The sequence below is a fragment of the Pieris napi genome, chromosome 19 (assembly GCF_905475465.1).
Source record: "Pieris napi chromosome 19, ilPieNapi1.2, whole genome shotgun sequence".
Classification (NCBI taxonomy): domain Eukaryota; kingdom Metazoa; phylum Arthropoda; class Insecta; order Lepidoptera; family Pieridae; genus Pieris; species Pieris napi.
Window position 1 is genome coordinate 5999917 of NC_062252.1, and position 14251 is coordinate 6014167.

At 32.0% G+C, this 14251-nt stretch overlaps 2 protein-coding genes across 11 annotated transcripts in view; one reads left to right on the forward strand and one right to left on the reverse strand.

Annotated features, from left to right (window-relative positions):
* LOC125059005 (synaptotagmin-5-like) overlaps positions 1–8251 on the forward strand; it is a 43360-nt gene extending 35109 nt beyond the window's left edge. For all 6 annotated transcript variants that reach the window (XM_047663084.1, XM_047663083.1, XM_047663088.1 and 3 more), the window contains 6 exons: positions 290–522; positions 4260–4492; positions 5758–5965; positions 6357–6583; positions 6917–7062; positions 7374–8251. In XM_047663084.1, the coding sequence (XP_047519040.1) occupies positions 290–522; positions 4260–4492; positions 5758–5965; positions 6357–6583; positions 6917–7062; positions 7374–7520 (1194 nt within the window). In that variant the 3' untranslated portion in view covers positions 7521–8251. The remainder of the gene's footprint in view (positions 1–289; positions 523–4259; positions 4493–5757; positions 5966–6356; positions 6584–6916; positions 7063–7373) is intronic.
* A 39-nt stretch (positions 8252–8290) lies between these two features.
* On the reverse strand, positions 8291–12947 carry LOC125059004. Of its 5 annotated transcripts, none has more exons than XR_007118595.1 (8): positions 12537–12947; positions 10687–12095; positions 10401–10615; positions 10137–10331; positions 9374–9748; positions 9220–9303; positions 8939–9150; positions 8291–8520 (listed from the first exon to the last, which is right to left on the reverse strand). XR_007118595.1 is itself a non-coding variant. In XM_047663081.1 (7 exons), the coding sequence occupies exons 1-7, from the start codon at positions 12715–12717 to the stop codon at positions 9054–9056; spliced, it is 2520 nt and encodes an 839-aa protein (XP_047519037.1). In that variant the 5' UTR covers positions 12718–12947; the 3' UTR covers positions 8540–9053. The 5 variants fall into 5 exon arrangements, 3 of the variants coding, with proteins under 3 accessions (XP_047519037.1, XP_047519036.1, XP_047519038.1); XR_007118596.1 differs by having other exon boundaries at positions 8934–9150; XM_047663081.1 differs by lacking the exon at positions 8291–8520 and having other exon boundaries at positions 8540–9150; positions 10687–12059.
* Between the last annotated feature and the right edge of the window lie 1304 nt (positions 12948–14251).

Sequence of the window (14251 nt, forward strand, 5' to 3'; positions counted from 1 at the left end):
TCCTACCGTTTCCCTTGAATAGTTTACTACTATGTAATATAACAAAAAACTTTGCCACAGCTACGCTTGGCCGGTCTGCTAGTATTCTATATATATTACTAATATTATAAATGCTTAAGTAGTTTAGTCGATTTTAATTAAATGTAGTATAGGAATAGAGTTGAACTACAAGAACATCCTATCCAGGTACGAAAAAAAAAGAGGTTGAAAGTTATGTAAGTTTGTATAGAAATTTGTGGCAAAAACTAGTTTAATAAAATTAACCCAAATTGCCCAAATCGACTTTCAGAGTCACCGAGGTTCTTCACCAGCGATTCGTACATTTGCTCCTGATGGACGAACCCTTGAGGCTGGTATAAGCATGCCAAGGTCGCCGTCGCCTCTCAGAGCGGCGTCTCTTGATGTTCGAGCCGCCCCCATGGCCCACGGCTCACTCGCGTCCCTGGCCGATTCTCCAGCACCACCGAGCCCCAGACATGTTGTTCCACCCAGATGTTTGTCACCGCTGCTTATGCCGCCCAGGTAAGATACACTAAAATCCGTTAAAAAATTTCTCACAGCCTAGCCATAATATTATTCAAATCTAACAAAATAATAAATAACATTATTTTTACGATATTGTATTGCTTTAGATTTTCTATGATGATTACTCATAGTAGTGAGTTATTAATAAAACCTTTACACATTTAAAGAAAACACTTTTTAACCGGATGAAAGTTATGTATTATTATAAATTTACAATTATTTAACATAATTTTTAATTTAATTAAAATAGAGGACACCGTGAGCCATTTCTGCCAAAACCCTCCATCTTTTAGTCGATACCAACTCCGGGGAAATAAATACAGATAATGCAAGTTTTTCTACAGCCGTGATACTTTTTTTGACATTCAAAACCTTTTGTCTTCAGTCACCGTGACTACGCACGCTGTAAAGCACGAGAAACGTCGGTTAAATTTAAAAGTATGTTAAATAATTGTAAATTTATAATAATAGATATCTTTAATCCAGTAAAAAAGCGTTTTCTTTAAATGATGATTACTTTTCTTTCACTACGTTACTTTGAACACCCGATAATAAAATGGCATAGCCGCATAACTATGTAATGTTTCTATGCCGCATTAACCAAAAAAACACTTAAAGTCGTGTATAAAAGAATAATAATTGTGTTTTCAATATCCAAAGGTATTACTCAACCCGTTGTTTACAAAAGCTGTGTCATCAATTACTTGTAATGACGATGGATTGATTTGTGAGCGTGCGTGTGAAATAGTATTATTTATTCAAATGTTCTATCATTACAAATGATTTTATGACTAAAAATGGGCGTTTATTTTTGTAATATATTTTAGAGTTCAGACTTAACACAATAATTAATTACCCGCATTCATACGTTTTTTTTAAAAGGTTATTCATCCCGTTTGTCAATCTTACGCAGATACTAATACGTATAAAAATTAAAATGAATATATCAATGTTAACTTAAACAATTTTCTTACGTTTACGTCCATATATAAAAAGGATTTTCGTTGCCGTATATTTCAATTTAAATTGGTTATAAATTAATGGTTGTTTCATTTATCATGCATATCAAAAACCAATTCTCATTTTGTATCGAAAGGTAAACGTTTCACGAAACCATGAGTTTGCTACTTGTTTACCCTACAGATACGAGGATCGATTGCTTATGAAATGGTTCGTAGCTCGTAGACCGCTACACGCACGAGTCTACGTATTTCGTAGAACCTGTTTGTTATTGAATTCATTCGTAGTACACGATATGCATTCATAAAAAACTCAAACATATGTTATGTATTCTACTTTAACTACGTGATGCTCGGATAAAAATTTGTGTTAACTTTTAGAATATTTCAACAAAAGGTCCAAAGGAATCAATCTGGCACAAGCGTGCCATCCCAAGCGCCGGGTTTCCACGCAAATTGAAGCAAACTCAATTTACCTCCCCTCCTGTAGGAAATAATATCATGTTTATACAGTAACTCTGAACATTTAATATTAATATTTTTTACTTAAATATTTGTTTTATTTGATGATCGGTTCGTTTCAAAACAAGATAATTTGACAACTTATTGAAGTTAGATGTTAAAGTTTGAATAGTACCTAATACGTGATACTTAAATAATTAAAGCCCAATACTTTTAAACGGACATTGTTACTAATATTCTGTAAAGATCGAACGTAGGTTTAATATTTTATGTCCCCAGCTGTATAAAATGCTCTTATCTTTGTTCCTTGAAAATATGAAATTACTTCACTGCTAGTTTACTTAACTATTCTCCTATACTATTCATTTCATATTATCCAACAACACTGCAGACACCTCGCTCGACACTAAACTCGACACTTTATCGATATACACAATCGACGTTGTTTAATCCGATAATTGCTTTTCCGTTTTATCGTGTATATACTATTATTTACTATTTCCAATTTGAGAATGAAATAAAACGATTATAGAAATGTTAATAAAATTGTATTCTGTATTCCGCGCAATTACCAATATAATCAAAAACGCTTTTAGATTTAAGATGTTCGTATGTATGTATGTAATGGTTGTCGAATGGTGAGCTTTTATCAATATAAATCGCCATGATGAATATTGTTCGTATGGCTAATATTTTGTTTAACAACAACAATTTTAAATAACGTGTAGTTGAAATCTTTGAATAAAAATAAGGGTATACGGTATACCCTAAAATGTATAACTTATATATCTATATAGGGCGTCCCAAAGTTATGGCACATGAAGGAAAAGTATCTTCGATTAGTAGTCGGTTCGGTTCCCAGACGAGGCAAGTAATTTTTTGAAAATCTTTGAATTACTAACCCTATAAAATAACATAAAGTCTTCTTTCAGTTAAATATCTACTAAAATAACCAAAAATACCTCTTTCAGTATAAAATCTATACGTTATTAATGTAAACATGTTTCATGCTCTCTGTAGTTTATATTTAAAAATAATTCAGTATAGAACAATTTCAGAACAGTTTACACATGATTTCTTATAATCAAGTCAAAAATTTTGCAACTAAAAAATTCAAAATGAACAGTGTAGTGTAATCAACGAGAAAGCACTCAAGTTAGATTCATAAGTTATTTAGGGTACATATCACCCTGGGGACAGGCAGAACTGTCAACAGTTCATGTACTGCTGAACATTATATTACAATATTATACTGAATTATTTAAAAGCCAAGAGGGATATATGACATAATAATACTGGAATAGGGTTTAAGATATTTACATATACTGTTATGATTCCACTGCCTGAATTAACCACGGGGAACATGATGTGTCACAAGAGGTTCAATTCCCCGGTAAAACACAGGATGAGAGGACTTGAAACACACATGCTTTGATTAGTTTGTTTATAGTTTTTTTTATTATTAGTATAAATAAGAATTGTTTGTGTTCCGCATATAAAATCAAGTTATAATTTTTTATAAGTTGGGTTTTTGCAACATTTAAATGACAAAAGGCTTATTTATTAATGATAATTATTTCGGAGTGCCTCATATCATAATATATATAATATTTTACAATTTTTTTTACATTTTGGTGACCTGAAATTATTATACCATGCTCTATGAAAAATATAGCGTTTCAAAGGTCCGATGACTGAATTAAATATTAAAATGCTTATTCCATATCGCTGGTCCTGTTTGAAATTTTTAGTAGCTTTTAAAACTTTTCGTACTGTAAAAAAATACATATTAATGACTGTTTATATAGCGATTTCCACTTTAGGGGCTTTAAGAGAATTATCTTCTAGATCTAATTATCTTTCAGATAAAATTCTAACTTGGTTTTTATAAAATAAAGATATTCCATTCCATCTTTGTACTTACGTTAATTACCATCAACTGAACCTTTAATTGAACGTAACCTGTATTAAATTCACTTATTGACCTGTTTCTACCCCGTTTAAAAGGTTTTAAATCATGTTTATGCTGACTACCGAATAACAAAATACCAGTCCTTGATCTTGACTTGCCTGTGACCAGCCTTCTGTACCTGACACACACCGTTTTTGGGTCAAGGCGTTTTCTTCACAACCTACACCATAGGAACGAGTTTTAAACACGCACATAGGCAGAAAAACCTATTGGTGCACAGCCGCGGTTCTAACCTACGACCTAACGGATGTTGCAAGCTCAAGCCACTAGGCCAACACTGTTCATCGAAAAACAAAGCAATAACTAAAATACAAGAGATAAAACCTTTTAATATTTTTTAGAAGAATAGACAGAAGCAACTCCTTGGTGGAAAGCAGCAGTGGAGCCGGGCCACTCAGCCCAGGCGGTGGGGCAACTATCAGTTCCCTTGGGGCCCTTCAACCAGACCTTTACACGAAAAGAGAGGCCCCATTGGTAATCGAATTGGAAGGGCCTGGACCATCACTCGGGAGAATCCATTTGCGATTGAAATACGACTTCGATCGATCTGACTTGGAAGTTCATCTTATTGAAGGTACACTATTTGAAAAGGTTTGGTTTTGAAGTACACTGCCAGTGTTAGGCTAGGCACGTGTTTTCTATACTAATATTATAAAGAGGAAAGGTTTGATTTTTTGTTTGTTTGAAATGAATAGGCTCCGAAACTACTGGACCGATTTCAAAAATTCTTTCATCGTTGGCAAGCTACACTATTCCCGAGTGACATAGGCTATGTTTCATTTAAAAAAAAATTAGGGATGCTTACTAAAACTTGAATAATCTAACCCAAGGTGTAATAAAATAAACAAAAAACTTCCTTCAATCGCGTGCGCTGCGAAAACTATTAATGATAGAACAAAATGATGTAGTTCAATTTTTTAGGACACATCACTTTCTATGAAAAATGTCGCGGCAGCATGTCTCTATCTTTTATAGTTACGTCACAATAAGCACCCTTTTATTAATTTTTTTTTATTGAAATACCACCGCTAGAAAAGGCTCTTTATTCGTACCTAGGTATTCATCCTTATCAAAATAAATACCAACGTTTCACATACGCTACAATTTAATGGCATAACCACTAAAAAAGCATGGTGGATTGGTGTTCTCCTGCCGTTTCTCTTGAATAGTTTACTACTATGTAATATAACAAAAATCTTAGCCACAGCAACGCTTGGCCGAGTCTACTAGTAATGTATAAAATGCCGTGACACTATCGTAACGATGGTAAGGTAATACCGCAAAAATTCCTCAAGTGTGCAGCTTGCTATAAATACCTCGTGGATTCTGCATGTGTCAAAAAAAATCGTAGTAGCGGTACTGTTTCGAACTTTTTTAATACATTCCACCTCGCTGTTCTAACTTTCTTTATCTATTCCGTGCTTTTAATCTTTATATGCGGCGATATAAACTTTTATACCTACCCATTAAAAATGTGAGATTACTTAACTCATTCGTTACACAGCCATAAAATGTTCTCGTTCTCGTAGAATTACTTGTCTGTGTCTGTACTCAAACTCAAAAGAACTTTATTCATATAGTAACCAAGTACACTTACACAGAAAAGATGTTAAATATAAATTTACTACATACTATTCTGTGCTGGATGGGAAATATTCGGATGGGTTGAGGTCTTAGCAGTGGGAAATTACTTTCTTTCATATTGACAATGCTATTACATAATTATAGTCTGATATTAATTATCTTAATACGAAAAAAATAATTATATACGGTTATGAAATATAACCAGCCAGTTCTCTTTCCGCACAGAACCTATAATGTATATTACTATGACTCCAGCTCATGATTTGGCGGGCTATGAAGCAGGGGGTTTCAACGATCCCTATGTGCGTGTGAGTCTCATACCCGAAGTTGACACTCGGGTGCGCCAGACCCCAGTACACAGGAATGAGGCCAACCCGTTCTTTGATCAGCACTTCAAGTTTCCCGTATCACATGATGATCTCAGTGACAAGACTCTTCTACTTCAAGTTTTTGATTATGACAGGTAGGTATTTTTAACTACTGCATCGATCTTATTAGTATATTATCAATAGTATTAAGAAAACAAAATTGCGTAGATATGCTAGATATTTTGTTATAGAATGTAAGTAAAGGAATTACTTTTAAAGGAAAATTCCGTTACTTTTCGGTATTATTTTTAATACGAAAAGTTGTGTTTATTTTAAATTATAGCTTTTAAATAAATTATTTGTATAGGTACTAATTACTAATGATAATATGTTAGAAAGTTTAATATTACATTATAATCAATGATACAGGCTTTCGTAGGCTCTTCGGAAATATATTTAGCCCTCGTTAAGTAATTCTACTTAATAGATTTAGCAAGCCTGGCATGCGACCTATCATAAAACTTCAGCTACTTAATTCAATTCCAGATTTTCCCGTAACGAAGTGATGGGTTCAGCAAAAATACCTCTGGCAAAAGTGGAAGTGGCAGGTGGAGCCGAAGTCTGGGCTGAACTTTCCCGAGAGAGAAGACCGCCCGAAGAGTTGCAAGAACTATTGTTATCCTTGTCTTACTTGCCTTCTGCTGAACGACTGACCGTCGTGGTATTGAAGGCTCGTAATCTTCTGCCTCCGCAGGAGGGGAAAGATGCTTTGGGTATACTTCCAAATATATAAAAGACAATTCCCTTTCTTCATCGTGTCCGAATCGTAATATTTCTAGTTCCCTGATAAACGTTGCTAAGTGAATAGAATTACCAATATGAAGGCAATGCAATGTGATCAAATTTTTTTTGTGTGAACGTCACAGATTTTTTTAATCACAGTTATCATAAATAACCGCAGCTATCAAAGCTACAAGTAAAAACAAAATAATAGGTCTTCGTGTTTTTTAACGTCGATAACTTAATATTACTTACATTAAACAGGACAGAGTATAAGGACTAAATCATAAATAAATATTTATTTGAAGTTCATTTGAACTTTTCAGATGTTTGCGTGAAGGTCTACCTCTTGGTGAATGGAAAGAGAGTGAAGAAGAAGAAGACGAATAGAAAAGAGATAAATAATCCTGTATGGAACGAGGCGCTTTCTTTCAGCCTATCGTCTTCCAACCTACAGGAAGCCTCAGTTGAAGTAATTGCAAAATGATAATAATTACACATAGTTAATTCTTGTTTCAGATTTTTTTATCAATATAACTAATTATTATAGCAGTACAAGCTAGGGCTGTACATTTTGCTCACTCAGGTTGTCTTATAAGCGTGGCGTGGGTAGACACTCTCTACAACAGTTACATTGCATTCATTCGTTTCATACCAATTAACCTTTCATTATTACACTTATATTCTATTAATGTACGCGAGTGGTAAATATAGAGTAAAAATAAAAACTAAGACTAAAAGGAAAGACAAATAATTCTGTTTAAAACAATATTATAATTTCAGATATGTGTGGTAACTGGTGGCAGTAACAACTTAGTTGTAGGCTGGTGCTGCGTGGGCGCAGCCGAGCCAGCCGCTGAAGGCCGCCACTGGGCACAGATGGCGCAAGAGACGCGCAAAGCTGTCGCTATGTGGCATACGCTCAGATAAATAACTCGACAGTGTTAATGTGACCTCAATTTGGGAAATTGTCTCGAAAAATACACATTTTTGTTTCGAATATATATAGGCAAATACATACAACAAAATGTTAGGATCCACCAAAACATATGTAAAGTGCCAATGATATAACGGCTGTTTCCCGAAGAAGCTATAAAGAAATTTCCTTTAAAGTTAAACAGATTATGGCATTATAAATTAACCGTAGATTGGTAATAAGAGCTTTTCTATGGCGAGGTCACAACACACTCGAGGACTATGTAAAGGCGTTATATCGTCGTAGTAAAGTGTTTGAAGAATATTGAATCTTCCTGTATCGTAATTACCAGTGTGTATCTCCTCTTAACTGTGGGCTATTATAATTAGCTGGTAAAATTTAAAAATTATCTCGTAAATATAAACGAGAATTTAAATTATGCGATGTTATTTGAGCTTTTGAGACACCAAATAAATCTTATGAATTTATAGAGTTTTATATGAAATGTTTATTGTATAAAAGCGAAAGTTTAAAACCATTTCACATATTTCTATGCCCACAGTACTATCCTGTCACGATGTGTACCTTATTGTCTAGTCAGTGATCTTTTATTTTAAGATTTCTATTAATATATCGAATTTGATTCCAGAATACGTATTTTTGTCTAAATGTGTATCAATGTGATGGAATATTTTACGTGGTATTTTCATTTACAATATCTGAATAAAATATTCGTTTTTAAAACTGTTTTATTTTCTTACAAAGGTCATCGAAATGAAACACGTTTTACAATATGTCTTTTATTAATTATCACTTTTTTACATTATGTACATTTTTATAAAAACTATATTTTAAATAGAAAAGATAGGAATAATTAGAATAGATTTTCATTCACAACAGTTTACCATTGGTGACGTCCATCCACTCGCAGAATTGTCATATCACTACTAATCACTAAAAACTTAACTCGTAACTTACCGCAACGCGACGAGCGACCCAGCGCGATCACTCCAACTAGAAATTGCATATAAAATATCACATATAAATCGCAATACATATATATATATAGATTATAAAGGTATGATTTAAAAAATATTACTCCATTACTATGTGAAAATTATAGCAATTGGTATAACTAATTGTGATAACAGAAAATCATGATAACGAAATTAAGATAATAGTTAGACACATATTTGACTAAAATGCAGACAAACAAATGATATCTCCATAAATAAATTTGAAGTTACTATAGCTATTAGATCAGTATACCCTTCCCAACGGAAATATTTTTTTTATGATATTCAAAACAATGCAAAATTATTATTAAGCACAGTAAATGAAATATATAAGGGAAACTCGACAAACAATTCCCTGACTAATTCACAAATTCCCAAGCATGCATAAAAATTGAAACAAATCTAAAATACTTTACACTCGTGCGTAGACTCCATTGGCAGTTGAAGATGGCACAGTTACTAGGGAATACGGAAATAGGTAAGGGTTTTTTGTTTTTTTCTACGTGAATGTTTGTGAGTTTTTTTGCTATGTCATTGTGTCTGTAAATGTAGGAATTTGCAATCAGAGTCTCGGCAACTGCCGTCAACTTCGTACGGGCACAGGAAAGCATTGGGGTCCTCTTTCCAACTGAAAAAACAATATTTTAAAACTGTTTAAGTTATTGCACTTTTGTGGACAGTTTAAATGCATACTTACATCGCTGCTCCCATATTATGCGATGTTCGTACGCAAATGCCATCCACGGATTTGGTCATTGCATATTTTCTTAAATTTCTACGCCTAAGACATGTAAATAATTATATATCATGCAATTAGTAATTCAATCGATTTTATAATTAAAGAATCTTACTCAGTTCGTCCCAGAGCGTTTAGTGGAGAAATATAATCATCTGAGCCATTTTCTTCCTTATCATCTATTTTCTCTCCATCTTTATTTGTTTCTTTGCAATCAGGGCATTCATTAATAGCGACGATTCTTTCTGGAGTTTTTGGAACTTTTACAACTTTCTTATTACTACCAACATCAACTTCGACTGATAATTTTGAATTATTAGGCACTGAATTTGCTTCTTTGTTTAAATTGTTAACTAAACTAATCTTCACAGATTTTAACAAATTTGCATTTTGATGATCTTTAACAAATGGATCATTTTCTTTTTGCTTCTTATTATTTGTTATTGTAGGTACGTTTGGATTATTTGGTGTTGAATATGACATAGGTGAACTGAAATCAGAAAAATATTGTCACATAATTATGTATCTATGGAAATTGGAAAATTATCCAAATTTTATTGTACTTTATAATTAAAACCTCTTAGATAATATAACTGAGCAGTAAATTGGAAAGATATTTAAATAAAAACGTCAAGAATTTTTAGATTTTGTAGACCACTACAGTAAAAATGTATAATATGTCATTTCTACAACGCAATATATACTTGAACCAATAGGAAAACTGCCAAGAAATAAAGACTGATTAAGCAATTAAGAGATTTCCTTAACTGGTAATTACGTTTCAAAGAAATGGTTTATATAAATAAAAAAATCACAACAACCAACATTCAAAGTATTCTGAATATATTTGAAATTTTGCACTTATTGAAAAATCAAACCTCTTCAGTAACATCTGATGTTGTAGTCTTATTTTGTCTAATCCATTCTGAACAGTTCTTTGTTGTTTTTTATTTAATGTGATTGCTGTTGTGATGTTTCTTAATTCATTGGAAACAATCTTGTATCTCTGTGATAATTTCTTAGCTTCTTCTTTAAGTTTTAACATTTTTGCAGACTCTTCAGCTATAATTTTTCTGGAATAGGATATTTGTTAGATCAATATTAGTTCATAATTTATTATAAAAACTATACACATCGTCTACCTTGACTTGGCAATTTTTTCTTCTAATTTTTTTTCCATAACCTCCCTCTCATTTGTTGAAATATTTCTTGGCTTTAACATATCTTTGTTATTGTTTTTATTTAAATTATTATTTAACAGCAGTTGTCTAGATTGTTTTAGCTTTTCCAGTTCTCTCATTCTCTTTACCAAGTTTTTATATTCCATTTGTTCAGATTTAGGTAAATGTTTCATAGCCTAAAAAATGTTTATAAATCGTTATGATATGTTTAAACATACAAGAATTTAATATGCAATGATATCCCAACCTTTGGCACAAATTTATTTGGTGGTTTCACAGGCACAAGTGGTTGTACAACATCAGATACGGTGGTTTTTTCAACTTGCATTCTAGTAGATTTTAAGAATTGATCAAGTTTAAGTTGAAATTCTGTTTGTTCAGCTAATTTCATATGCATTTTTGTCAAGTTCTTTGTTGCCTCATGTTCTGCTTCTGAGTCTGAGTCACCCAGCTGTATAATAAACTTTTTTTCTTGTATTTTAGATTTAGGTACAGCTTTGTTAGATTTTGTCTCCGTCTTTGGTATTGCTGCATTCAAAATGTTTATATCAGCAAAAATAGGTAAATTTTTACTTAACGAAGTTAGTAATTTTGCTCTAAGTAAATCTTCATCCTCGTCTAATTCTTCTTTTTTCGTTATTAATTCTTTTTTATTTTTTTCATCTGGTTTACAATAATTTAATTTATTTTCATGTGTGATAGGGTCTTTTTCCTTTTCTTCTGCATCTGAACCTATATCCATATCAATGTTTTCCACATCAGTTGTGTTCCCATTATTTTCAGATTTATCAAGCAAGTCATCATGAACTATGGAATTTTGAGACAGTCTTTTTTGTAACTTTTGTTTCTTTTTCATTTCTATTGCTTTTTTTAGCAAAGCCGATCTTAGACAAATCAGCCTCAATTCTTCTGTGTCACTGTCTTCGTCCTCTGATTCATGCTTATTGTTAGTCAAATCTACATGAACTACTTCCTGAAGAACTGGATTTTGTTTCGATGATTTAGTTTCTAAAGCATTCTGTCTTAACAATTCTAAATCTTCATCGGAACTACCACCACTCTCACATTTCTTTTCTCTCTCGTCTCTTTTATCAATTCCATCCACAGTGTCATGTATTTCCTTATCAGAGACAATTTTTAAATCATGATCAGTAGGCATAATAACTGAATCAACTATTTTTGTTTCATTAAAAAATTTATCATTACATTCACTCAATGAATTATATGCAGTAATTGATTTAATTATATTACAACTTGGAATTGTAGTTGTACCAGTTAAAATTGTATTTTGTGTTATAATTTTACTTTCTGGTTTTGGATGCAGCATTTTTGCAAGTCTCTCTTTAAGAGAAGAGTTATCAATTTTTTTAGTAGTAAATGAAACAGCATCAGCAAGTTTTCGACGCTTATTTTTATATTCCTCATCATTGGAATCCTCACTAGAATCACTGACTGTCAATTTTGTAGGTTTTTTAGCTTTGGTGTTGCTCTTTTTACTAGCTCCTATTGAAACCTTAACATGTGCCTTAGGTTTTTTTGGTCTCTTATTTAGCTTATCATTTCTAATTACCCTGTAAATTTGTGGCTGGGATGAACCTTTCTGTTCCTGAATAAAACAGTCTGGAGAAAAAAAATCCTTATTTTTACTTGATTTACCTGAAAAATGTACTTAAAACTTTTTGGATTTGTTTATAAGTTTTACTAAAGGACATGCTAATTTAAAATATATAAATAGTCAATGTTATTAAGATATTGATATTTTTTTATAACAACACAGAAAGGCCTGTTCTATTAGGATGTGGCCATTAAAATAGCAAACATATAGGAAGAAATCCTTCATAAGAGATAGTGGCATAAATTAGTCTCCTAATTTAACAGATAGTTATGCCTTTTAATGACTAATTGTTATTACGATTTAGAAGTGAAAATAGATTTTAAAAATTCAATCTCATATAGGGGATCATCTGCAATCCTCCTTTAATCCTCCTACCACAAATACCCCTAAACTCGATTAGTGCTAAAGGAAAGTAATACTTACTTAACAAAATTATAAATAGAGAAGTAATATAGAAATTTGACTCAAAAAGGAAAACTAACCTGATCCAATGGTACACCTTTTAGCCTCTTTACGTTCAAGGACGTTGTTGTAATTCTCGAGGATCTCTAATCGTTGACGCAATAAAAACTCTTCTTCAGATGAAATATCTGATAAATTATCAAGTTCGTCAACAATTTCACCTTCTTCTCTCTCAGAATCCATATTCTCTAAACAGGCCATGAGTGCACTGTGCTGTGAGTTTCACCAATTTCAATTTCCTATTTTTTTTTAAATCGTATAAAACTTAGTAAGATTTCCTCGCTTTCATATAATTACAACATAATTACGTTACGATCATGACAAGCTAATTGTGTTTTAAGAGTTATAGTAATAATGAAGATTAAAAAATATTTTCGCAATATCGGTTTACAATAGGTAAATACTACATAAAATCTAAATCACAATTCACAACTTAACAATAGTGAATAGACAGCCATTAAAGTCATACTTGAAATCACAGATGATAAAACAGTAAACGCGTGTGACGTGACTTTCAGACTTAATTTGCACTGTACACTTTCCCATCTCTGAAAGCTGTTTCTTTTCACAAACCGTTATTTTTAGTTAGTTTTAGTCGTAGATAGAGTATAGAACTAAATGAGCTTCTAAAATAACAATAATAACTAAAGAGAGAAGGCACTAACGTGAAATACTTAAGTGCGAGCGAAACAGAGTATCAGTTTTTCTGTCTCTATTTGCGTATCGGATTTTATTTGTTTACCACCGAGGTACTTGGTGGTAAACAAGTTTTCACCGCTTACTGATAAATCTGTGAAACCCAAGTCAAACCCATATTTTAAGACTATCCTTATAAGAGGTGTATTCAAAGTGTTAGTCATGGTGAATTGTTGCATAATTGGCTGTAAAAGCTATAGAGCGTTTTCCAATTACAGCACTAGAGCGCATTATGCGGCATAATGCTCAACGTTGAATGTTCCAACTACAGCAACGCTTCGCACAATTGAGCACTCTCAAAACTTATGCTCTCGCGTGCTTCTCGCAATCAATACCAACACAGTGACAGAAAATTTACCAGTGTTTTTCTTTAAGTTGGCATTTATCGAAATTTTCGTTAGTAAATATTATTTATTGTTAAAAAAATTGTAAGGCTTTCGTTTCCTCGTAGATTTTGAAAATAATTAAAGCTATTTCAAACTGCTAAAAAAAATAAATATAAGTATGGATGAAGGTATAAATAGTTACTTTTTTTATATTCTACATTTAAAATATGAATACAATTTTATTTTAAAATTCGGATCTGTAAACAAATTTAATTTACAGGATTATACTTTTGTAAACATTGCAATGTTTTTCAAAAAGTATAATTTTTTTTAGAAATCATTTTAAAAAAAAATACTCAAAATGTAAACTTCTTACATGAAACTAAATATTTTACTGTTAATTTAGCTTGTTAAAACCTTATATTCTTTAAAGGTTTTCTCTTATTTCAGTAAAAAAATTTTAATGAAATAATTTGATTATTAAAATAAGCCTAAAAAGTTTTCAACCAATTATTATTGTTAACAACATTATTAATACATTAATGAGGTTGCTAACTCTATTCAGAACATTTTTTTTTTCAACACTGACTTAGCGCACTCTGCTGATGCATTTGAAAACTAATTCACGTTCCAATTAAGCTTCAGCATTATGCGGCTTCAGCATTATTATAAAAAAAAAAAAAAAAAGTAGCTTATTTTGTCACGACTCAGTA

Bases quoted from the DNA above. Each gene is read 5' to 3' on its own strand.
- LOC125059004 (XM_047663080.1), bottom strand. From the start codon at position 12,717: ATGGCCTGTTTAGAGAATATGGATTCTGAGAGAGAAGAAGGTGAAATT. The intron at 12,096-12,536 runs GTTAGTTTTCCT...TACATTTTTCAG, and splicing joins AAGGTGTACCATTGGATCAG to GTAAATCAAGTAAAAATAAG. The intron at 9,304-9,373 runs GTAAGATTCTTT...TACATGTCTTAG, and splicing joins AACGCTCTGGGACGAACTGA to GCGTAGAAATTTAAGAAAAT.